At 39.3% G+C, this 24,927-nt stretch overlaps 1 protein-coding gene across 1 annotated transcript in view; it reads right to left on the bottom strand.

Moving 5' to 3' along the window:
• Gcn2 (eukaryotic translation initiation factor 2 alpha kinase Gcn2) overlaps positions 1-24,927 on the bottom strand; it is a 731,408-nt gene that overhangs the window by 307,641 nt on the left and 398,840 nt on the right. The window contains exons 13-15 of the mRNA XM_067140578.2: positions 24,359-24,601; positions 12,140-12,297; positions 11,847-12,056 (exon numbers count right to left, since the gene is read on the bottom strand). Coding sequence (XP_066996679.1) covers positions 11,847-12,056; positions 12,140-12,297; positions 24,359-24,601 — 611 coding nt within the window. The remainder of the gene's footprint in view (positions 1-11,846; positions 12,057-12,139; positions 12,298-24,358; positions 24,602-24,927) is intronic.

The following is a 24,927-nucleotide window of genomic DNA, read 5'->3' as shown; positions in this document are numbered from 1 at the left end:
GGCTGTAAGTTATCTCTTATCGGCAACGTCGCCAGGAAATACCGGCTAGGTAGGTTGAATGGACCTCGAACCAGCCCTCAGATACAGGTAAAATTCCCTGACCCGGCCGTGAATTGAACCCGAGGCCTCCGTGTAAGAGGCAAGCACGCTACCCCTACACCATGGGGCCGGCTCCTGTGTTATTGCGCACGAAGTGAAATCCAAGACGATAACGCAGATTTCCACGGAATTATTCAGCCAAATTATTTACGATGTCTCAGTTGTCATCGCTAGACTCTTATCTTACTACTACGTCATAAGTGTCCGGGCATGGGATGAAAACTTTTATCCAAGCAGTCAAGATAATTATTATCCAATGCTATTAAAGTTTTATTTTATAAACTCGTCAGTAATGTAATGTAAAATCATCAATAACTGGGAAGAAATATTAACCTAATTACCGTATGTTTAAAAGAAATTGAAAAAAATGAATGTTTGTTACTGACGTCTCGGAATACAGTCAACTATACAGTAGATCTACACCGCGCTAGCTAGAGCTCCGGTTTGCGAGCTTTGCGCAAGCGCAGTAGTGTGTCGCAACCAACGAGCTAAACTGATAAATTGTTGCATGATTCCTTGCTGCCTAACAGTATTGGCTGCTCTGGAATGGGCAGATCACAGATGCATTTATTTGTTTCAGATTTACGTGATTACTGTAGACATGTGTGCGTGAGAATTTGTTTTTAATTTGTGTTTTGGGTGTTTGCAGAAATAATTTGTTTTAATAGTGAACAATTACGGAAAGTCATTTATATCGCAAAACATTAACGTGTGAAGCATTTATAAGCGATTATGGGTAAATATAGAAACTATTCTGCGGGCTTCAAGCTAAGCGTAATTGCCTTCGCTGAACAGCACGGGAACAGAGCTGCAGAAAGAAAATTTTCTGTGAGTGAAAAGTTGGTGCGTGACTGGCGGAAAGTAAAAAAACAAGCTAAAAAGCACAAACCCTTCTAGACGCGCATTTAGAGGTCCTAAAACAGGGAAGTTTCCTATAATTGACGAAGAAGTGTTTAGGTACGTCAGTGAAATACGTAACAATGGCTGCAGTGTATCATATGAAATGTTACAAATTAAGGGACAGGAGGTAGCGCGCAAACACAACATACCGGTAACTCAGTTTAAGGCGACTCGTGGGTGGATTAAGGGGTTCATGCGACGACACAATCTGTCAGTGCGAAGGAGAACAACACTAAGCCAAAAGTTGCCTGCTGATTACACGGACAAGATTGTAAATTTTCACCGATCTGTCATACGTTTGCGCAAGGAAACTTCGTACTTGCTTTCTCAAATCGGTAATGCCGATCAGACTCCAATCTTTTTTGATATGCCTCGCAACAGCACTATTGCGCTAAAAGGATCACGGAGTGTATTAATGAAAACCAGCGGTAGTGAGAAGTTGCGATGCACGGCAATGCTAGCCATTACAGCTGACGGGAGAAAGTTGCCGCCTTACATCATTTTCAAGAGGAAAACGATGCCTAAGAATATACAGTTTCCCCGTGGAATTCATGTACGAGTGCAACCAAAGGGTTGGATAGACGTAGAACTCATGCTGGACTGGGTTAAAACTGTGTGGAATAGAAGACTGGTGCACTACTAAAACAACCAGCTCTGCTTGTTTTAGATAGTTTCCGAGGTCACCTCGTGAACGAAGTGAAGCAAATTCTCACTACAAATAAGACACGACAGATAGTCATTCCTGGTGGCCTAACATCTGCTTTGCAGCCACGAGACGCATGTGTTAATAAACCCTTTAAAGACCACTTACGTCGATTTTACAACGAGTGGATGATGAGCGGCGATCAGCAATTGACGCCCGCCGGAAATATCAGGCGTCCACCCTTGGACTTGTTATGCTCGTGGGTGAAGAAGAGTTGGGATCTTATACCACCTGAACTAGTCTCCAAGAGCTTCAAAAGGACTGGGATTTCGAATGCACTAGACGGTTCCGAAGATGACGCAGTGTGGCAGGGAGACGAAGAATCTGATACTGGTATTAACAGAGGCGAGGACGGCGCATCAGATAGCGAAACCTGCGATAGCGACACCGAAGATTTGGAATAAATTGCGTACCGGTAAGTCCGCATTTCACAACAAAGCGATAATTTTTTGCAAGTGTAATATTTTAACTTTAATACTCAAATTAATGACAAATTAACTTAATACGTTCATTTTTATTTTCAGGTTGGAAAAACGTTCGCCGAATTGTTGCGAAAAATTATGAATTTTGTTTTAGACTATTTTAATTATTTTGATGTATAAACGCGAGTATTACGTGCATCTTAAATTTGTATCAAATACAATTTAGTTATAAATACATTTTTTGAGTAATACAAATACTGGTATTAAATATTCATCGTATAATGGTCGCACCCTACAATGTTTTTCGAAAATTTTGGTATAAAAAGTGCGACGATTATGCCGTGAAATACGGTACTCCTAGCACATCCAGATGCATCCTCTTTGCTGACTCAGCCAGTTCTACCTTCTTTCTTCCATAAGCCCCATTTATATTGATAGCTACCCATCGAATTCCATTTCGTTCGCCAAGTTGTTTCCAAGGAGTCCCTCGCCTGTCAAATGGGAGGGGGACTCCATTACCCCCATAGGTCCGAGGCTTGCTTAAAATGTTCTGAGCTCGGTAAATTCATGAAGCAGGATGCTACCCTACTTGCACATAGTCCAAGTGAGAATCTCTCCTCTAACGGGTTATGGACCACCGGTGAATTGTATAGTCCTAGCCGCCTGAGCACAAGGAGGGCCACGGCTCAGAATATGTCCGAGATGCCCACTCCGATTCCATAGCAACTGGTATCCCAACTCTCAGGACCACTCACTAGGCCACTCAGCCGTTGCCCATGGTTCACGAACTAGGACGTGACTACAGTAACCCACAAACAAGTTTTTTGTAAGAAAATTTTTTTTTTTAAAATCATTTTTTACATTCTTGCTTTTGTGAATCTCCTATATCTTCCTCATTATCTCCCCTTACCCGAATATCACTTACACCTAGCACATCCAGATGCATGCTGAATGGTCAGCATTGAGGTCTTCGGTTCAGAGGGTCCCGGGTTTGATTCCTGGCCGGGTCGGGGATATTAATTGCCTCTGATTAATTCTTCTGGCCCGGGGACTGTGTGTTTGTGTTTGTCCCAACACTTTGCTCTTCATACTCACACAACACACTACACTACCAACTACCACAGAAACATGCAATAGTGATTACATCCCTCTATATAGGGTTGGCGTCAAGAAGGGCATACGACCGTAAAACAGGGCCAGATCCACCTGTGCGACACAGTTCGCACCCGCGACCCCACAGGTGTGGGAAAAGCGATAGAAAAAGAAAAAGAAGAATATTCTTGCTTTTGTGAAGAATAGATTGGCAATTCTAGGTAACAGCAATGTCTCTCAACAGTTAGTCCATGTTTAAAACATGAACAAAGAGTGTGCAGAACTCCCGTCTTGTGAGTGATTCAATGTCTTAATAGTGAGTTGAATAAAGTTGATAGGGAAAAGGATATGACCCCATATGGATTTCTCTACATTAACTTCAGCCCTAGGTAGGTGGTGGCCAACCATGACATACATTTTATGCCCCTTTAAATCAATATCATCATAATCATCCAAAATAAATTAAAATATACTGGTATTCCAAAAAATATATGCCACTTGGCACACAAGAGAGGTATGATGAGGCATATAACCTGCTCCTACCAAGAATGAGATTAGAGTTACTGACAACATATTTAAAAATATGATGAAGAATGTTGATGCTTGTTGTTTAAAGGGGCCTAAAATCTAGGCCATCAACCCGTGATGATGCGAGATGAGACGAAATGTAATGACAATTAAACTTCCAAAATTCATCCACTGACCAGAATTCAAAACATGATGAAGAAGAATGAATGAATATGATTGAATATGAATTTAAAATAATCAGCAGATCTGACTCACAATATTGAAAGTTAAAATAATTCCAAAATCCATCAATGATTATGAATTTAAAACAATCAGTGGATTCAACCTGCAATGCCCCCACTTTCTCATAAAATAACTTAAAACAATGGTAGGTCTACAAACTGAACAAGGGACTGCTTCCAAAGCAAAATCCTAAATCGATGATGCTTGTCGTCTAAAGAGGTCCAAAATCCAGGTCATCGGCCCCTCATAATGGTACTAACCGCTGGTAAACTAGAACCATGGTGTTCCTCATGTAGTGGTACTAATCACAAGTAATGTAGACTCACAGTGTTCCTTACATAGTGGTACTTATCACAGGCTTCTCCCAGACCTGTGGTGTTCCTCAAATAGTGGTACTAATAACCTTACTCCTTGTGGGTGGGGTTAACTTCCAATAAGTAACCAGGGGAACCTGACCCCTACAGAGCGCGTCCCCAGGTGGCGGATAGGGGGCCCCTACAGTATGTAGGGCTGGTTGAAATAACCAATACAAACCCGCGGACCAACAGGTAGCCCAATTCCTTGGGGTTTTAAAATACTGGGACACCCTCTCTCCAGGGGTCATAAATATGGAGGGCCCTTGCCCTGGGTTAAGGGTGAAGACCTCAACGGCATCTACGGCGGAGAAGATGGACTTCGGTACGGCGGAGATGGCGGAAGAGGCAACCCATCCTTCTGGGGTGTACAGATGGAACCTACTGCCTTGTAGGACGAGGAAGGCATCCTCAAAGGCTAAGGGAGTAAACCCTGAAAGAAAATCCTCTTATGCGTTAGGCCTAGCAAGTCAGCAGGAGAGTATTGAGTATAGTTGCTTTCAATAAGAAAAAGAGCCTCGGAAAGAATATTATAGACCGGACTGACACGTCCTCTCAGACAATTGAAAAGTATGATGACCGTAAGGCTGATGATATACAATGTTCTGAAAGGAAACCCCAAATAAAAAAGAGACCCAAATACCGAATTGGAACTATGAACATTCTATCATTAACTGGAAAGTTAGAAGAACTCCTAGACATGATGGATAGAAGAAAAATATCAATATTGGGATTAAGTGAGACCAAATGGAAAGGGATTGGAAGTAAGACACTTCGTGGAGGTTATAAATTATACTGGAGTGGACAGGAGAAGGTAGCGAAAAATGGTGTTGGATTCTTAATTAACGAAAGGACTGATGCTACAGCTGAAGTTATCTGCAAAAGTGATAGAATCATTAAAATGTCCATGAAACTGGAGAACACTAAGTACACCATCATACAAGTGTATGCCCCACAGACAGGCTGCAGTGAGGAAGACAAAGAGAAATTTCGGCAAGACCTGGAAGATACAGTTAATGAGGAAAATGTTATTATTATTGGAGATCTAAATGCGCAAGTTGGGGTAGACAGACTTGGGTACGAGAACATCATTGGTCGACATGGATTTGGACAAAGGAACCCAGAAGGAGAACAACTATTAGATCTGTGCAGAAGAAATGATCTTATAATCAAAAATACATTCTTCAAAAAAAGAGACAGTCACAGAATAACAAGGTACAGTTGGGATGGCCAGTATAGAACATTGATTGACTACGTAATCACAAATAAAGATGGTGGCAGGTACATCACAGATGTAAAGGTCATCCCTAGTGAAAGCATGGACAGTGACCACAGATTGTTGGTAGTAGACTTCAAACATAAGACAAATGAAACGCAGAAACTTATTACGAAAAAACCAAGGATTAAAACTTGGAAGTTGCAAGAAGTCCAAATAAAGGAAGAATACAAACTAAGGATTCAACAGAGTTTGCCGAAGTGTGAAGTAACCAGCGTTAATGAAGAATGGAAGGCCTTCAAAGACACCTTTGTAGGAGAAGCTAAAAACCTATGTGGAGTTACAAGTTCTATCAAAAGAAAAAAGAAGACACCATGGTGGAATGATAGAGTGAAAACAGCGGTGAAAGAAAGAAACCAAATAAAGAAGGCACTGGACAAGGAGAAACAAAAACAGGGACAAGAACGAAATGAACAAGAAATACAAAGACTTCAAGGAGTATACAGGAACAAGAAACTTGCTGTAAAGAACATTGTAAGGGAAGAAAAAGAGAAGAAATGGAATGAGTTTGCAGACAAACTGGAAGAGGACAGTAGAGGAAATATGAAATTGCTATACAGAGTAGTGAAAAACAAGCGAAGGGATCAAGAGACCATAAAAGCAATAGAACGTGATGATGGAACTCTGGCACAAGAAGAGGGAGAAATTAAACAAGAACTCAAGATCTATTTCGAAAAGCTGCTGAATGGAGATACAGAAAACATAACAACGGATAGAGGAGAGCCAAGTCGTGGAACCACAACTGAACCACCAATTACATGGCTTGAGGTTGAAAATGCGCTCAAGAGCATGAAGAAAGGAAAGGCAGTGGGCGTAGATGAACTAAGTGCAGATATGCTGAAAGCAGCGGGAGTTCCAGGAATCCAATGGCTCTATAGACTGCTCAACAAGATATGGGAGGAAAATACTATTCCTGAGGACTGGAAGATGGGCATCATTGTACCTCTGTTCAAGAAAGGAAGCCGACGAAAATGTACTAATTACCGTGGTATCACACTCTGTCTCATGTCCTGAAAATATTGGAAAAAATAATAGAGACCAGAATCAGAGATATTGTTGAACCAATTTTGGAAGAAGAGCAGTATGGTTTCAGACCAGGAAGGTCAACTACAGACCTTATATTTGCAATTAGGTTGCTAATGGAAAAATACTGGGAGAAGAACAAGCCTTTATTCCTAATATTTTTGGACATTGAGAAAGCATACGATAGTGTACCAAGGGAAAGAATTTGGCAATGCATGAAAGAACTTCAAGTGCGAGATAGCCTCATAGACAAAGTGAAAATGTTGTATAGTGGGAACAGAAGCTGTATTCAAGTAGGATGTGGTTTGGCGGACTGGTTTGAAACAAAGAGAGGAGTGTAGCAGGGCAGCTCATTGTCACCACTTCTATTTATTATTGTAATGGATGTAGTAATGAAATATATTAAAAGGAAAGAACATGGAGATATCAAAGCCTTCACATTTGCAGATGATGTTGCGATCTGGAGTGACTCAGAAGATGAATTGGGAGAGAGAATACAAAGCTGGAATGAGGAGTTTAAGAAATATGGTTTAAACATCAGCAAGACCAAGACGGTGGTGATGAAAGTGTATGGGGAAGGAGCAGAACCAATAGTCATGTTAAATGAAGCTCAACTGGACAGCGTTCCAGTTTTCAAATACTTGGGTAGCGTTATATCAAATGACAACCTAGCAAAACATGAGGTGAACAATCGAATCAATAAGGCAACACAATTCTACCACCAGGTAAGACACCTGCTGTGGGATGAGCAAATACCCATGAACACAAAAATGACATTGTACAAGTCCTATTATACACCAATTCTTACATACAGTCTCGAAACCACAACACTGACCAATAGAGATAATTCCAAACTTCCGGCAGCTGAAATGAAATTCCTACGCACTATGATCCAGAAAACCAGGAAAGACAAGATTAGGAATGAGAAAATTAGAGAAGAAGTAGGAATAGACAATTCTCTCCTAAATAAGATTCAGATATCAAGACTGAAGTGGTTTGGTCACATGAAAGAGGATGCCAGTAAACAGAACTGCAAGGAAGGAATTTGACAGAAAGGTAGAAGGAAGACGACCCGTGGGAAGGCCACGAAGGAAATGGATAGATTTAGTTGAGAGCGATGTAATGCTGAGAGGTCATGATTGGGACAAGTTGGTGGAGGAAGAATGGTACAAGGACAGGATGAGATGGAGGAGGCTCATATACCACACCCGGGAAACTGGAGATGGTTTAGGATGATGATGATGATGATGAATCACGGGTAATGTAAACCTATGATATTCCGCATATAGTGGTACTAATCAAGGGGAATGTAAACCCATAGTGATCCACCCCCAGTAATACTAAACATAGGCCCATGATGTTCCTCACATAGTGGTACTAATCGCGAGTAAAGTCGACCCATGGTGTTCCTTGTGTGATGGTACTAATGACAGGTAATCTCATGGTTCAAAATCCATCATCCCTTGGTCGCCTCTCTTATGGCAGGCATGGGATACCGTGGGTGTATTCTTCATCTGCGTCTCCCACCCACAGGGGGTTATTTCAGAATAGGAGGGTGAAACAAACCGTATGTAGTGCTAGTACTGAATCACCAGGGTAGACAAAATCAATATAATTATCAACAAAAGACACACACAAAATATTTTTTTAAATACAAATTTTGGAATAAAAATGAAAAAATTTGCTTCATCACATAGTGTCCAGTTCTGAATAACTTCAAAGCACACGTTCATCATCATCATTGTACAGTTCCAGTTTCCCTGCTACTGTTAATAAGCTTCTTCCACTTCTTCCTGTCCATATACAAGCACATGTTAAATACCTCAAATAAGAACGATGAATGAAAACTGACAGCATTTTAGTGGAGCTTGTGTAGCAATGTCAACAGTAATCTTAAAACACACACTCACTGCTGAAACTTACTTCAATATGTTCAATGCAGAGTTGAAAATTTATTTTCTAGTGTACAAACAGGCTAAAGAACATATTTATCAAGAAAACATTAACAAACATATCAAAAATACAAGATATATTAGAAGCTACAATGACTTTACAGAATGAAGTGGTACATTCAATGTGCCATGAACAGGCAAGACAACATTTCACCCCAGTTTCACACATGACAAAAAACTCTATACAGCTCCAAGTTCTTCTGCAGGACCTTCTAAATTTATATTTTTTTGTGGAGATATATGATGGACATTTGTGTCAATGAACATACTGCTTTTTAAAGTGTTAAAGAGATAGGAACATGAAAAGGAACACAAAATAGGGTGAAAACAATGATAAGTCAGTATGGGAAGAAGGAGCAATAGAAAGACCAGTCAAGGACAAACATGAGAACACAAAAGGACAATGACAATCTCCACATCTTCATACATTGCCATCTTCAAATAGATAAGTTCTCCCCTCATCAATCCCAGTTCTTCTACACTGACTTCTTCTCAGCCCTGACAAGCTTAGTTCTGCTTTTCAGCTTCGCTCAAGAGCTACTGAAACTCAATCAATAATCAACAATTATTTAGGGACCATCTTGAAAAATATTCAATCTTGACAGGGCAAGTGTAGGATACGGAGAAAGCTGGATAAATACAAAGGGAAGAAACATAAGATGAATACAGCATGTACGTTATTAGGAACATGGGACAAACACAAAAGGAGATAAGGATCACAGTAGGATAACACTGACCTGTGAATTCAAACTGCCTGATCAATGCATGAAGTTTACATAGTGATCTTTTATATTTAGGGCATGCTGATTCCAGAACTGAAGTCAGTATTTCCCTATCACATCAGGTTTTTGTGCAAATTCGAAATGAAAATTTGATAAATATGCAGCACGTGCACATGCAAGATTACTATTATCACATGTAAAGAACTCTTCTTTCTTATTATTTTCAACCATCTGAACACTCCTATCTTATACTGGTATACTTACGAACATAATATAAAGATAAGTAGCGTATTGTGTTAACAGATCTGTAGAAAAACACAGCCAAATGGACCAAAATTTACCACGCATTAAGCCTCATAACGTACTGAGAATGGTAAGTCTACGGTTTCAATTTTATGATGTCCTACCTCAGTATAAGAAACGTTCACCTTGCTTTTCGTGTGTGAGGAGTAGTTGGACCTTCTCTCTTTAGTAACCAGCAGTAATCTGCCAGTATGTTTTTGTTTCATTTCCCTTGATATCTGCGTTCCATTTCCTGTAGATCCTGATGGAATCTTTTTCCTTGCTCTTCGCTCAGCATTCCTAGGTTCTCAGGGAAATAGTCCAGATATGAATGTAACATGTGTACTTTCAAGCTCATTTTGCAGCCTAAATCTTGGAAAGAAGCAAGTAATCTATCCACCATTTGTTTGTAATCTGAATCCTTTGTGTTTCCAAGAAAGTTTTTGACCAAATTTCGGAATGCTGTCCATGCCGTTCGCTCTGTAGCACACATAAAGTCTTCAAAATTAGCATCAGAAAGAAGTTTTCTGATATCTGGACCTGTGAAAATACCCTCCTTGATTTGGGAATTACTGATGCCTAGGCATCGATGACACAATTACTGAAAGCATTCACCTTCACTGTTTAGGGCCTTAACGAATTGCTTCATAAGCCCTAGTTTGAAATGAAGCAGAGGTAACAGTATTTTGCTCTTGTGAACAAGAGTTTCTTGTTTTATGTTTTTCAACCCTACAATCCATTGTCTACGTGGCCATTCTTTTTGAGTCCAGTAATGTAACCTTGCTCGACTGTCCCACTCACACAGAAAGCAGGGGTGCTTTGTGTAACCTCCTTGTAAACGTATCAGAATACCTATCACTTTGAAATCACCACACACTTGCCACTTGTGTTCCTGGTACTTCAGTTTACACAACAGCATTTTGAGATTTCCATATGTTTCTCGCTTGAATGAGCAACGGGAATGGATGCAAGTTTGTTTTCATTGTGAAGAAGGACGTTCATCCGTTCAACAAAGGCACAGGGGAGGGGAAAACGATGGCACATGTGATGCTCGTATTGCGGAACCTCACTCGTTTATCAAGTTACAATTTATTCTAAATGTTCGCTCATCTTCCAAAACACTCGTAGACCAAGTTACTCGCATTCCGACGTTTCACTGTATTACGTTTATTTCATCACATGCACTAATGCACTTCTTACGTTGTTAGGAAGAGTGTTGCTTTAATTTAAATTTCCGTATTCTTTTATTAATTTATTTTGTTAATTTATAAATTCGACGTCCAGGAACACAGTCAGGCCACAACTTTCTCCAAGCGGAAGTGAGAGTTCTCTTGGTGACTCCATCCCCGGCTTTATCAATGATCTTCAGGCAGTTCATGATGGCGAAATGATTTCTCCCAATCTCACGTAGGGTAAGGTTTCTTCCTTTGGTCACTTCGAAGCATCGCTGAAATAGTGCTTTGGTGTATAGCTTCTTGAAGTTCGAAATTACTTGCTGATCTTGTAGTCCTGTATTATCATGCTCAGAGTGTAGAGCCAGGAACTATGTACAACATAGCCGGCAACGTGCGGTTTTGGCTGAGTGGCGTCATTCTCTCATTGTGCTTCGTCCGTGACAGTCTGAGTTGTGTTTCGCTTGCTGATCCATAGGCTGGAGTAGTGTTTGGACAAAGGAACTTACCCTTAACGAACTTGAATTCCCCCAGTAAGTCGTCCTCAAAGCTTCAAGGCCTAGAGGATGAGCAGGAGCATTGTCCATAACCTGCAAGACTTTGAGAAGTAGATTGTTTTCTGAAAGGTATTTCTTCACTAGAGGACCAGAGACTAAGCGTTGGTCCGAGCCGAGCCGGACTGATGCACAATGCACAGGAACTCTGCGCCGCTGTCTGCACACATGAGATTTTGGGCGTTTGAGAGGCCCTGACTTATACCTTCATCAAGAAATGTATTCTAAAATCAAGCTTCCTCCTCAAATTTTATTCGAAGACCTAGTATGGATAAATCAATGCTCTTAATGCATAATTTGGAGTAACAAAACACTGTTGAAAGAGACACACATGTTAAATAATGCATACAAAAATATTTGTAAAACATCATATTTTAATTGCCAAAAACTATGAAATAATAAGGATATAAAAGTTATAATTAATTCTGTAAAAATCTTCAATATGAATATAACATATGGCACAAATATATAATCTAGCACAATTTATAACCACCTAGAGGCAGTCCACATTTCATTATTCACAAAACCATAAAAACCAAAATATACCTCAATGTACTCTTCTCACAAAACTCCATCTGTATGTACATGAATTGAATTTCTTTTGAATATGTTGGTGTACCCTTCTTTTCATCATTCATAGCCTCTTCTCTGTCCATCAACACCCGTGACTCAGAATGAGATTCTGCAGTAGAATCTGAAGCTAGGGCAGAACCATCTCTCTCGAATACAATATCATCAGAAGAACTGGAGTGAGACCTGTCCGAATCAATTTCTGAATATTAGTGTAAAACAAAAATAATATACACAATAACTTCATAAGTATGGAACTAGTGACTTACAGAAATAAATTCCAGTCTTCATCATCAGAACTTTCATCTGAGCTAGCCTCGTGTAGAACAGCACTACTTCGAGACTCGTATGATACGCTCCATTCTACACTAGCATCCTTAACAGGGGGAGCCAGCTTCTCAATGTCATCCATGGCATTGAAAGATACCTAGGAGATGACATGATTGATGAAAATTAGCAACAATAGTTTTGATACTCAGTTAAGAAATTCAAATACGAACAGTGTACTGCAAGTTAGGGAAATACAGAGCAGCAACATATGTGAAATCTGCTAAAACAACCAACATCACTTAGCAGTTACCTCAATAAGCGGTCATTTATCTCTGGAACTGGCCAAGTTTCCCATAAAACGGGTGTCAATATCCCCTCTTTTAAGTGCTAACCTCACACCACGGTCAGCAGCCAAACACATTTCACAAACTGACCTGAATGAAAACAGTGGTCGAAAGCACTCCCAATACAGTACGTTATACATCCCTGTGAGAGCCACACAGAAATGAAGTCTTTTCCACATCTAGCCATCAGACTAGCATGATACTGCAGTTTCTCTTTTCTTGTGGAAAATAAACATTGTCCTTCCTCCTCACCCTCTTCTCTGTAGCCTATCAGTGTACAAAGTTGTAAATTACATATGACAATGAATGGGATGGGGAGATTGAACAAGTCAACAAGATGTGAACTCGTTTTAAAATGTTTTCAGTTGGAATGATGTTTGAATGGGTGTACTACTGATATGCTTATTGGTAGTTTGATGATTGAGCCCAGTTGTAGTAAACTGTATTCAATCAGTGAATGTCAGAGACATAACACATGATCAGTCAAGGGAGGAATGCAGAGAAGCGATTCATGAAAGTAACACAGGAATTTTTGCAAGGGAACTTGAAGAAATTTTAAAATGTGGTAGGACACACATGAATCATGTACTAAAAAGTAAAGGTGTTTTAAAAGAGTTTGAAGGAAGAAAACACCACAGAATGAAAAAGGAAGATGGTGTTGTTGAAGTACTGCACAGAGAGTTGAATGATTTCGAGATTTTTTTTAAAGCTATTTGTTCGCGGCGTCAACCTCAAAAGATCTTTTGGCCCTACTGGCACCATATGTTATGAATCTGCATGTAATTGCAATTGCAGAAGTGTAAAGTGTTGAATATGAGGAAAGGAACATTAAGGACGACACAAACACCCAGTCCCCAGGCCAGGGATATTAATCATTTACAATTAAAAACCCCTGACCCGGCCGGGAATCGAACCCGGGGCCGCTGGGTGACAGGTAGACTCTACACCGCGGGGCTAAACATGATTTCGTGTACAAATGGTTTAGTACTGTACAGAGAACTGAAAGATTTTGTTTACAAATGGTTTAAGTGCACATGTGCAAAAAAATTGGCGATGAGTGGACCAATAACACAGGGACAGGAACAATAGAATACGAAAAAATTAACTGTGGTAGATTTTATTACAATGTCTCAGAAAACAACACAACAGAGCATTTCAAACAGTTTGTGTTGAAAGTGACATTCCAATGAAAGAGGATTATTAATGGAAGGGTAGAATGCCTTCAATCTTGGCAGGGAATGAACTCGAAGACATTTACATTGTCAGTGAGAATGGTCTCTTCTACAGGACCATTCTCGACAAGTCCTTCACAGAAAGACATGAGGAGTGAAATAAGGAAAAGCTGGCAAAGAAAAAAGATGCATGACAGGGAAGTCACGGAGACCATAAGAACTTATTGGGTGTAAAGTGGTGTACTACTAAGAAGGCGTGGATAATGTTCACCAAATCTGAACAATGGCTAAAGGAATTCAACACAAAAATGACCAAATAAAATTGGAACGTCATCCTTCTTTTCAACAGCTGTCACCCTGAAATTCAATCCTCGAACATGAAAGTGTTGCTTTTACCTCCTTACACAATGTTAGACACTCAGTCTCTCAATCAGAAGATAATTCAGACATACAGATTGCAATATACGACAAGTCCTCTGATCACTGGTAGCATGAATATATGATTCTGAATGTGCATCAGATTTAACTCAAATGTTAAATGTCAGCAACACCACATCTTAGACCAAATCTTCCAGAAATGCAGCAAAAGAAGAAACAATCCAGAAATGTTGTACAAGATGCAGTGTTCATAACATAACCTATGTTGATCTGAAGCCACACCTGGATATAGAGGAACTTCCAACACTGGCAAAGGCGGCAGGAGCAGTAGACGACGCCGATGCTAGATGGAAGATGTTCCATGCTTTGATAATTTAGAGGACGACTGAGAGGATCAACTTTAGAATGATTCATACGAAATAAACTTCTTAAAGTTCTTGAAGTTCTTAATTTCTTGTTGATGTGTTCAGAATGATGCAATGTTTAATGGGGTAAAAGTGAGTCCACCTATTCAATACACAATTCTTAATGACAATATAACTATATTTTCATTAAAAAATTATTGGCTATATTCTCACTAAAAAAATCAATGGGATTAGTTTCAGCCTTAATTATGAGGTCAACCTTAGCCATTGCAGTGAATCGGAATTGGCTTTCTTTTTTTTTTTTTTTTTTTTTTTCAAAAACTTAAAAGCACAAAAATATAAAATATGTGATGAAACAAGAAAAACACTTTAAAAGTTTGTAAATCTTTGATACTGCCAGTAAAGACTTAAAGATCAATGTACATCAGTTACAATACAATGTTGCTGTTTTGTGTGAAGATAATATTTTATCAAGTTATAAGGCATTTAGTCAATTTGTAGGCATAGAATACAACCAGTGAACCAGATTGTATCAATCTCCAAATTATTTACATTTAACTATTACTAGACGCTTAATCATCTATCTAACAATATTTACAGAAAAGCTACACAAACTGCTAATACTATCCAACAAGATTCCTTACATACCCAATCACATAAGAAAGCTAATTATTATAGTATGATTCACACAGCCTTTACTGTTCCTCAATCCAAAAAGGATATATAAAAAAATTGAATATCATTTGAGCAATAGCTAGAAATAATGGGTATAAAAAACAGTTTATTGAAAAAATAATTAACAAAATTAAGAATCAATCTTCTTCCACTTTAACTACAGAAACGGTACCCGAAAAGATGTATTCTTACTTCACATTTAATAATGAAAATATATGTATCAGATTACCAACATTTTTGTATGTGTACTGTATGTTGGGTATAAAGCCCGAAAGCTGGTTTGATCCTCTACAGCTCCACCAACAGCTGTCATAAATAGCCTAGGTGTCACTGAAGAGGCATACTAGGGAAATGAGGAGTGAGGTAGTTTCCCGTTGTTTTCCTCACTGAACCAGAGGTTGCTATTACATATCAGTCTGCCAAGCCCACTGAAATGCATGCACCAACCGACCCTATGAGCAATATTTTCATCCATTCATAACAGAGACTGGCTGCATAAGGAATGGTTTTACTAGAATCGCTCATACCTCGGTCACTTTCATATTGTCAAAGCCAGGGATGAGACCAAGACAGGTCAATGAAAGTAACAAATTTATTCTAGCCCATACCAGAAGACATAGTGCACTGTAAACACTACATCCTGCCAGCAAAGGCATCCAACATTCTTTAGGAAACATAATTTGAATATAACTTACAAAATTAAGGACAACAATTCTTCCATCTTTACAACACATACTTAATCAGTGTATTAAATTTATCAACTCTGGAGTTTACAAACTAAAATACAATAACTGTGACAAAACAGACAGGCAGAAGTTTCACAACACATTATTTAGAGCATGTCAACACTAAGAAACATAATCAGTTTTCTGCCACCGGTCAACATGTGTGATTCCAATCATAGGTTTACAATTATTGGACAAGCTATGGGCATCCCAAAGGTTGCAAATGAAGTTACTCTCCTCAACATTCCTTAAAATTGTCTTATTCATTTTGAACAATATTCTAATCCTAATTACAAACAAAACCAAACCCCATAGCGCAACAGCCCCGAAGGGCCATGGCCTACCAAGCAACAGTTGCTCAGCCCGCAGGCCTACAGATTATGAGGTGTCGTGTGGTCAGCATGACAAATCATCTCAGCTGTTATTCTTGGTTTTGGACCTCGAACCTGCCCTCCGATCCAGATAAAAATCCCTGACCTGGCCGGGAATCGAACCCGGGGCCTCCAGGTAAGAGGCAGGCACGCTACCCCTACAACGCAGAATTCTAATTACAACCTTAACAAAATTTCTGAAAAACCTAACATTGTATTACATAATCATTCCAGTGCATGATGAACACAAGTCCAATGCAAACACCAACTCCAATATCCCCACCAGCCTCTCACCGCCCCTACATCCCGTTCCCACTTCCCTTCCCCTACCCCCCCCACTGCCTACACTCATACCGCCAGCCTCTGCTTCAATATCGCACTCGGTATGCTGCATATTACCACAGCAGAAAGACACCCATGAAGCTGTGTGAGAGGGGTAAGATTTGTAAGATTGTTAAAAATCACATCCTTATACAACTTATCTTAAGTTACTGCAATCAAGATTATGAATGGTTATATTCTACGCATACAAACTGACGAAGCACCATCTTACTTCATAAAATATTATCTTCACACAAATGATCAACATTGTATAGTAACTGATGGACATTGGTGTTATTCTTTAAATCTTTACTACTGACATAATTGATTTACGAACTTATAAAGTGTTTTGTTTCATCACATATTTTAGATGATTTGTGCTTTTCCATGTTTTTAAAAAACAATGTTAATTCTGGTTCAATGTAATGGCTGAGGATGACCTCATACTTAAGGTTGAAACTAGTCCCATTGATTTCTTAATGAGAATATAGCCACTGAATTTTTAACATACCTAGTTTTATCAGATTAGTTGGGAAGAATTTACACACAAGACAGAAACAGATGGAGCTGGCAGTAAAAGAATGAAGTATGGAATTAAAAAAATTTTTTTTTTTTTTTTTTTTTTTTTGCTAGGGGCTTCACATCGCACCGACACAGATAGGTCTTATGGCAACGATGGGATGGGAAAGGCCTAGGAGTTGGAAGGAAGCGGCCGTGGCCTTAATTACGGTACAGCCCCAGCATTTGCCTGGTGTGAAAATGGGAAACCACGGAAAACCATCTTCAGGGCTGCCGATAGTGGGATTCGAACCTACTATCTCCTGGATGCAAGCTCACAGCCGCGCGCCTCTACGCGCACGGCCAACTCGCCCGGTAGTATGGAATTATACAAAGAAATAGGAAAGAAAGAGTTTATACAAAGCTGATGAAAGGGAAAGGTGGAAAGTTGATAACACATCCAGAAGAAATAAAGAGAAGATTTTGATAAACTGCTGAATATGAGAAATTGTGTAGAGAGAAGAATGAGAAGAAAGGTAGGAGAGTTGCAGGAGGAACAGTAAGGATTTAGAAGTGGAAGATCTACAGATTTTCAGCATGAGGCAATTAATGGAAAAGAATTGCAAATATGGAAAGGATCTGGTCATGACATTCATAGATCTAACCAAGCCATACGATAATGTTTCCAGGGAGAAAGTGTGGGAAACCATGATCCAAATGAGACCGGGTACACAAACTGTAGGAATGGTGCAGGCAAAGTGCAAATGAAGCTGGACTAAAACAGGGAGTGTGCTGTCACTTTCTTTTGTTTGTTTCTAATGGTTATGGACAAAATTGTAAAGGAGGCAAAGGAAGCACATGGGAATAAGAAGATGAGGTTATTACTATTTGCAGAGGATATTGTGATCTGGGGAACAAACAGCAAAGCAATTTAAAAATAACTTGATGCACCGAGCACGAACACTGAAAAGTGTAATATGAAAATCAGTGCAGAAAAAAGCAAGACCATGGTCATATCAAGAGGAAAAAGCAAGGGAAAGGCACTGTGAAAATAGGTGGTCACAGCTTGCAAATTGTTGACAGTTCGTTTACCTAGGCAATGAATTAATGCAGAATACAAGAATGGACATGGAGATTAACAAGAAAGTGCAAAATGGCAGTGCATTCTACCAGAATGTAAGAAACCTTGTTTGGAACAAAGAAGTGTAAGGAGATAATATAGAAAATATATTAGACACACATATCGACTTATGTGGCTGAGACCAGGATAATGATAAGTAGGGAGGAGAGTAGAATTCAAGCTAGCAAAATGAAATACCTAAGAAGTATTATAGGAAAGACAAGGAAAGCCACATTGAGAAATGAAGATCTAAAAAAAAAAAAAGATCAGAATGGACAACCTAACTGAGAGATTTGATAGGAGTAAACTAAGATGGTTTATACATGTAGAGGATGGAGGAGGAAAGAATACCAAAACAGATGATGGAGATAAAGTCTGAGGGAAAGAGAGTGAGAGGGGGCCCTAGAACAAGATGGATGAATTTGATAACCTGGACTAGGACAAAATTATGGAGGAGGAATGGTGGAAGGAGAGAAGAGGAGAAGTGCCATAAATGCCCCAACCTGGCAGGAGCTGGATGAGGGGAAAGGATGATAATGATGATGTGGATGAGTTATGTTGTCATTAATAACTGTGTGTTGAATAAGTGGACCCACTCTTATCCCATTAAATGTCGAATAGCCTACTTGTCAATATGGATCAATAATGATTCAGAATGATTTTCAAGGTCACTTAATTTTATACAGTACGGAATACTTTTTTTTTTTTTTTTTTGCTTTACGTCGCACCGACACAGATAGGTCTTATGGCGATGATGGGACACGAAAGGCCTAGGAATGGGAAGGAAGCGGCCGTGGCCTTAATTAAGGTACAGCCCCAGCATTTTCCTGGTGCGAAAATGCGAAACCACGGAAAACCATCTTCAGGAATCCGAGATTTAAAATGATGTTATATACCAGGTATATGCATATATGTATATCATAAGAAGCAAGTAAGGCTGATAAACTAGTTCCTTATGAGGAATATGTTGGTACCGCAGTGTACCTGACGCTTTAGACGAGGTGTCCCTGAAACTGATGTGGCTATAACAAAGTTTTGCTGTATTTTTTCATGTTCAGGGTCTGAGATGTTGAGTAGTGGACCTTTTTGTTCACGGTGTGGAATTATTAGATCTTAATCTTTTGTGGTAATTATGATTATCGTCTTTGTATGGTTACTCATGGCAGAGAAACAATTATATTTTAAAGCATTGCGACTAATCATAGGCAAGCCAGAACCATGGGTTCCCTCATCCCATGGTGTCACTCATATAGTGCTACTAATCATAGGTACTGTAAAAGTCGTCGCGCTCTCGTTTGATTCTAATCACAAACCTATTTGGTACCCAACATAGCGATACTATGCGCAAGTAAAAGCGACCCATGGTGTTCCGCGCATGGTGGTACTAATCAAAAGTAGATTCATGGTTCTAATTTGATCATCCCCTGGTCGCCCCTTTTAGTCGCGTCTTACGACAGGCAGGGGACACCGTGGGTGAAATCTTCGTCTGCGTCCCCCACCCACAGGGGGTTGTGTGTTTGGTCCCCAAGAGGTATTTTATTTCCATCAAGTCCACCGGCAAGCCGGTTAGGACCCCGCTATCAGCCGCCTGGGACGCGCCACGTGAGATTATCACCTCTCCCCCTGCTACGCCAGCGTAGTAGGTTCATGGTGTAGGAAATTGCTCCTCAGACCAGACCTCCCGGTGTGTCAACGCCGCAGACAGGTGGAATGCAGGCACTCACTTGGCCTCCATCTAACCCACAACACACGGCCATCACTGGCACCAAGGCAGAACTGGCTTTCATCGGAAAACACAACGGACCTCCACTCCATCCTCCAATGAGCTCTCGCTTGACAACACTGAAGTCGAATACAGCGGTGGATTAGGGTAAGTGGAATGCACGCCGCAGGGTGTCTGGCTCGGAGCTGTCCTTCAAGTCACGGATTTGGAACAGTTTGTTTCATCACTGTGGTGCCAACTGCCGCTCAAATTGCTGCTGCAGACGCAGTCCGCTGCACCACAGCCCTACGCCATCTATATGCCAAATACGGAGTTCCTCCCTCTCAGTGGTGCCACGGTGACATCCGGAGCCCTGCCTTCGTGCAAGCGTACTTTCTCGTGACCACTGTTGCCAGCATACCTGCACAGTGGAGACACTCCTGCCAGGTCGTTCTGCAATAGCACGGAAGGAAAATTCACCTTCATGTAGCCCTATTATACGGCCTCGTTCAACCGCAGTGAGCTGTTGATACTGGCCTCTTCATTATCGTAAAGGCATTCCTAACCCACTCAGAGTCACTCCGTCCAATCTCGCAGGTAACTAACGCTCTCGCACAGTACAGCCTGTATTTATAGCAAACTTGATGTGCAACGTCATGGCGCCGCTACTAGCGTTGCGCTAATGCGATTTGTGGGAAATTTGAATCAACGTCATCTTCCAGATGTATAAACACACCTACCAATGTTCGTTAATCTAGCACAACACCTTCTTGTGTTTGGATTTTTTTTTCCGACAGTGTATATTCATTTAAATGATCAGTGTTCACTTTTTTTTTTTTTTTTCCAGCTATCACTTTGACGGCTTGCCCTTTCTTGTTCAGTATTTCAAAATTTTTGCATTAAAAGTGCAGGATGTGTTTTAGCAGTTTATTTCTCATACTCAGAAGTTAAGCCTTGCTATGGGCAGCAGACGGCAGAACTAATCAAGTTGTATTCTTCGGGGTAGCTGTTTCGGCTCCCCAAGCTACACTTCATGTTTGTATTGGCTTCTGCATTTGAAACAGCGTTCTTACCTGAGCGGTTGTGTTGGCTCCCTGAACTGTTTCTAATCGATTCAATATTGATGTAACGTCTTTTATTTGTTCCAGGTGCAACTGTCTTCTACTGTGGAGTTTATGTGCAGTAAGGCAAATAAAGAATTATTGGTGATAATAAATTTTAAATTCAGCTTCCATAAAAACTTGCAAATGGAGTGAGCAGGTGGAAGTATACAAGACAAAGTTGCAAAGCATTTGTGAAGTTGGTGGACAAGGCTATTGTGGAAGAAAATCTAATTCACAACCACAAAAAGGAAGAAGCAATTCACTGAAAAGCAAGGCGGAAATAGGCATCACCGAATGGCCAGCAAAAATTGTAAGGCACGGAGTAACGAAGAGTGGGAAAATGGAGGTTCTACAGTAACTTCGTATAATGTCTACAGAATATGAAATTTAAATGCTGCAAAGTTGCAGAAAACTCCAAAGTTACCAAAAACCTTGGAATAGTTGCATGAAAGTGTTCAAGAGTATGAATTAACAACATCTATTTTTCTATAAAAATGCAGTAAAGAACATACTCATTTTTATGTACGGTAAAAAACTGGAAACTTTTAAGAACGTCACTACTGTGTTTGTTGATGGAACTTATAAAAGTTGTCCGAAACAGTTTTGTCAAATGTTTTCTATATTTGTTAAAGTCATATGTTTTTACGTTCCTCCAATCTTCAACCTTCTTCCAAACAAAAAAAAACTTCACAGCTACAAGACTGTACTGGAACAGCTTTCTTAGTATACATCGTCTGTAAGAGTAGTATTTGCAGATTTTGTGAAGGTAATACATACAGCTGTCCGTTCTTCTTGGCCCATGACAAGTTAGAGGATGGAGATTCAGCTTGGCTCAGGCATGGTGGAGAAAAATTCAAAATACTGGCTTGTCTAACAATTTTAAGAACACTGAGTTGGAGATTGGCAAACTCTGAAACTTTTCTTTCCTCCACCCCAACTGCCTCCATCATTGGTTGAAGACTGCTTCATTAACGACTTGATGAGTATGAAGCCAATACACAAGAAGCTGGATGAATTTTTTGACTATGTATGTGATAATTATATGAATGGATCTGACTTTCCTCCTGAAATGTGGGCTAATTCGGTAATAGGAGACCAGACTACAAACTGCTGCGAATCATTCCATGCAAAATTCAACCAGGAAAGTAATGCTGCCCATACTAATGTATATCACTTCATGGAGGTATTGAAGGGAATTCACAATGACACATACTTGAAGCTTCAAAGCAGTAACGACAGAAGAAAATCAAAAAAACTGAACACAGTTGATACAGTGATTCAGGCAGCCATGAATGACTACCACAACGGGAAGATCACTAGACTGCAGTACGTGAAAAAGGTCAGCTACAAATTTTCCACTACATGCTTACAACATGGATGAAGCATACTTAAATTAACATTTTTAACCATTTATTTTTCCAGTAAATGTTTATAACGTAGACGAGACGTACTTATGTTAACATCATTTTTAACCACACCAATCTTTTAGAGTTGACAGTCCTAAGCCTGTTAAGGTGGAAGGGAAATGATGTTAACTCAGCAGAAGCCTAAGTGACCTACCTTCAGTGTCAAAGTGGGAGCCAAAATGACAAGTTACAATCAACAGCCAAACAGCAAATCTAGTTATTGGGAGCCAAAAGTTCCTCACCTGTATTCTTGGTGAAATGTTCATGTGGGAAAACACAAAATCCCAATGAATCACCCAACAGCTTGATTTAGTAATGTTGCTGAAAGGATGTGTACATATGATGCAAAAACATGCAGCTTGGATTAATGAAGAATATTTGCCATTTTAATGATGACAGTACATCAGAATTGGACATGCTAAAGAAGGCTGGAATGAATCCTGGAAAGTAGAGTGTGTCTGGCACAGGTGCCTCAGATAAGGAGCACTTCCATCTGGCTCTGAAGCAGTGTAATCCAGAGTAAAAATTTCAAGAGATACTTATGGGCCGGGGGGAAGCATAATGACCTAAAATCCAAAGAATTTGGCACCACTTATGCAGCAGGAGGATTTTGGGAGGAGAAAAGTAAGCAACTTCACTCCTAATGCGTACCTCAGCTTTAAGAGACTTTTCTCACATTTGATTCTTTTTTTTATATTTGTAATTACTTGGACAAATGAAACGTTCACTTAGAATTAAGATATTAGCTTCATTTGAAATGATAAATAATGCAGCTATGTTGAATAGCATAATAATGCAATAATATTAGGGTTTGGCTCACACAACTATTTTTTTCTCCCTGACAATAATTTAATTTATAGAAAAATTTATAGAAATGTATAGAAAAACATCAATAAATTTGCTCCTATAAAAGCCATAAAAAACTATTATATAATACTCAAAACATACCACAGAGCAACTTGCAGCAACAGTGAGTCATTTAGGTTAAATAGGAACAGAGACATAATTATAAAAATGCACGTCATTTTTGTAATTTATCTTTGAAAAATACCCTCCCCCAGATATTAATTTTTAATTATTTTATGCCCGAAATCCTTTAATTTATATACCCGAATCCGTGATGTCAGCTTCAAGGAAATAGGATAACTTATGCAGAAATTTCATTACTACTGTCAATTAATACCTTAAATGTAAATTCTAGTTTTAAAAAGTCACAAAAAAATAAATATGAAATAAATTTCAACAAAGAGTGGATGTAACGGCACTGGAACATAATACCGTATGTACGCAAATAATCCCCGCACCCTAACTTTAGGCAGGCTGGTTAAAAAAAATGCCACCACTGACGCAAATAAAACCTGCACCAAAATTTTGTGCCTCAATTTTTTAAATAAAATATGCAGGTATTATTCACGTAAATACGGTAATAAAGTTATATAAACATTGACAAACAGGGACAAATACTAAAACAATATAATAAAATAAAGTTCAGGAGGAGTCTTACTAATCCCTTTGCTTTTAAGGACAAACACATATAGAAAATACGTGGCAAATGTAACAAACAGACAAACAATGTGCTCAGTGTATCAGGACACCACAAAGTTTATAACAAACCAACTCCACAGTATGGCAGCACAGTAAGAAATCAAGACATAAAAGTTATAACTGCAAGTTCTAAATTTGTACCTCATTTCTTGTAACAGGTATAAGTTTTGTAGTATGTAACAGGGAGGCATCATCTCATTTAATCAGTAGATCAACAGAGTGAAAATGATGAACAAATAAGGCAAGGTAACATAGGAAATATAAAATAAAATTCATTACACAGTAGATAAAAATTTGCAGCATGCAAGTCACTTTGTGGTAGTATACCAGTTGCAGAACATTCCCATGTTGGCTAAGTAAGTGTTATGTCTAAATTAGTGTGTGGATTTGTAAATAATTCACGGTAGGAATTAAAATAAATTACCAAGGTGCCATTTTACAACTATGTGGAGTGAAATAAAACATATTATGATATACATCTAATTATATTTACTGGTTTGGATCCAAAATGGCTAGCACGACTGCTGCACGGTGAGGTAGTAATGCTGCTAACTGAAGTAGTAGGTTCAATTGTTGCACTCTCGATCCAAGAATTGAAGTAGCGTACCACATTCTCATGGTTCAACCTTGATAACAGCTTCACTTCACGGGTAATTTTTCTATTCAACTGTCGATTCTTTGGATTCAATTCAATTCTCTTGATAGCATAGACACCACCATCCAGCTTATTACGAACCTAAAAACATACAATATACAGTAATGAAATGGCTAAATTTGTCTTCCAACTGTATATTTTGTTATAGTGGAAGCCATTTCCTTTTACTTTCGACTAGGTTAATATATAAATGTTAGGTTCTTCAGTCATAAGAACCAAAGACCCACTGTATATATCAGAGGACCAATTTGTGCCCCACTAGAGCAAAATAAAAGAGAAAATAAAGTTTTCTCTTTTGGAAGAACAGTTGATTATAGATGAAATTATCTTCTGAATGGTATCAAAATGAGTTCTGCTAGCTGCCTCCCTACCCAGGGGAAGAGTGATACAGTAAACCATATAGACTA

Source organism: Anabrus simplex, chromosome 2 (assembly GCF_040414725.1).
Source record: "Anabrus simplex isolate iqAnaSimp1 chromosome 2, ASM4041472v1, whole genome shotgun sequence".
NCBI lineage: Eukaryota > Metazoa > Arthropoda > Insecta > Orthoptera > Tettigoniidae > Anabrus > Anabrus simplex.
The sequence above is the reverse complement of the archived record's forward strand: the minus strand, read 5'-3'. Positions and strand labels throughout refer to the sequence as shown.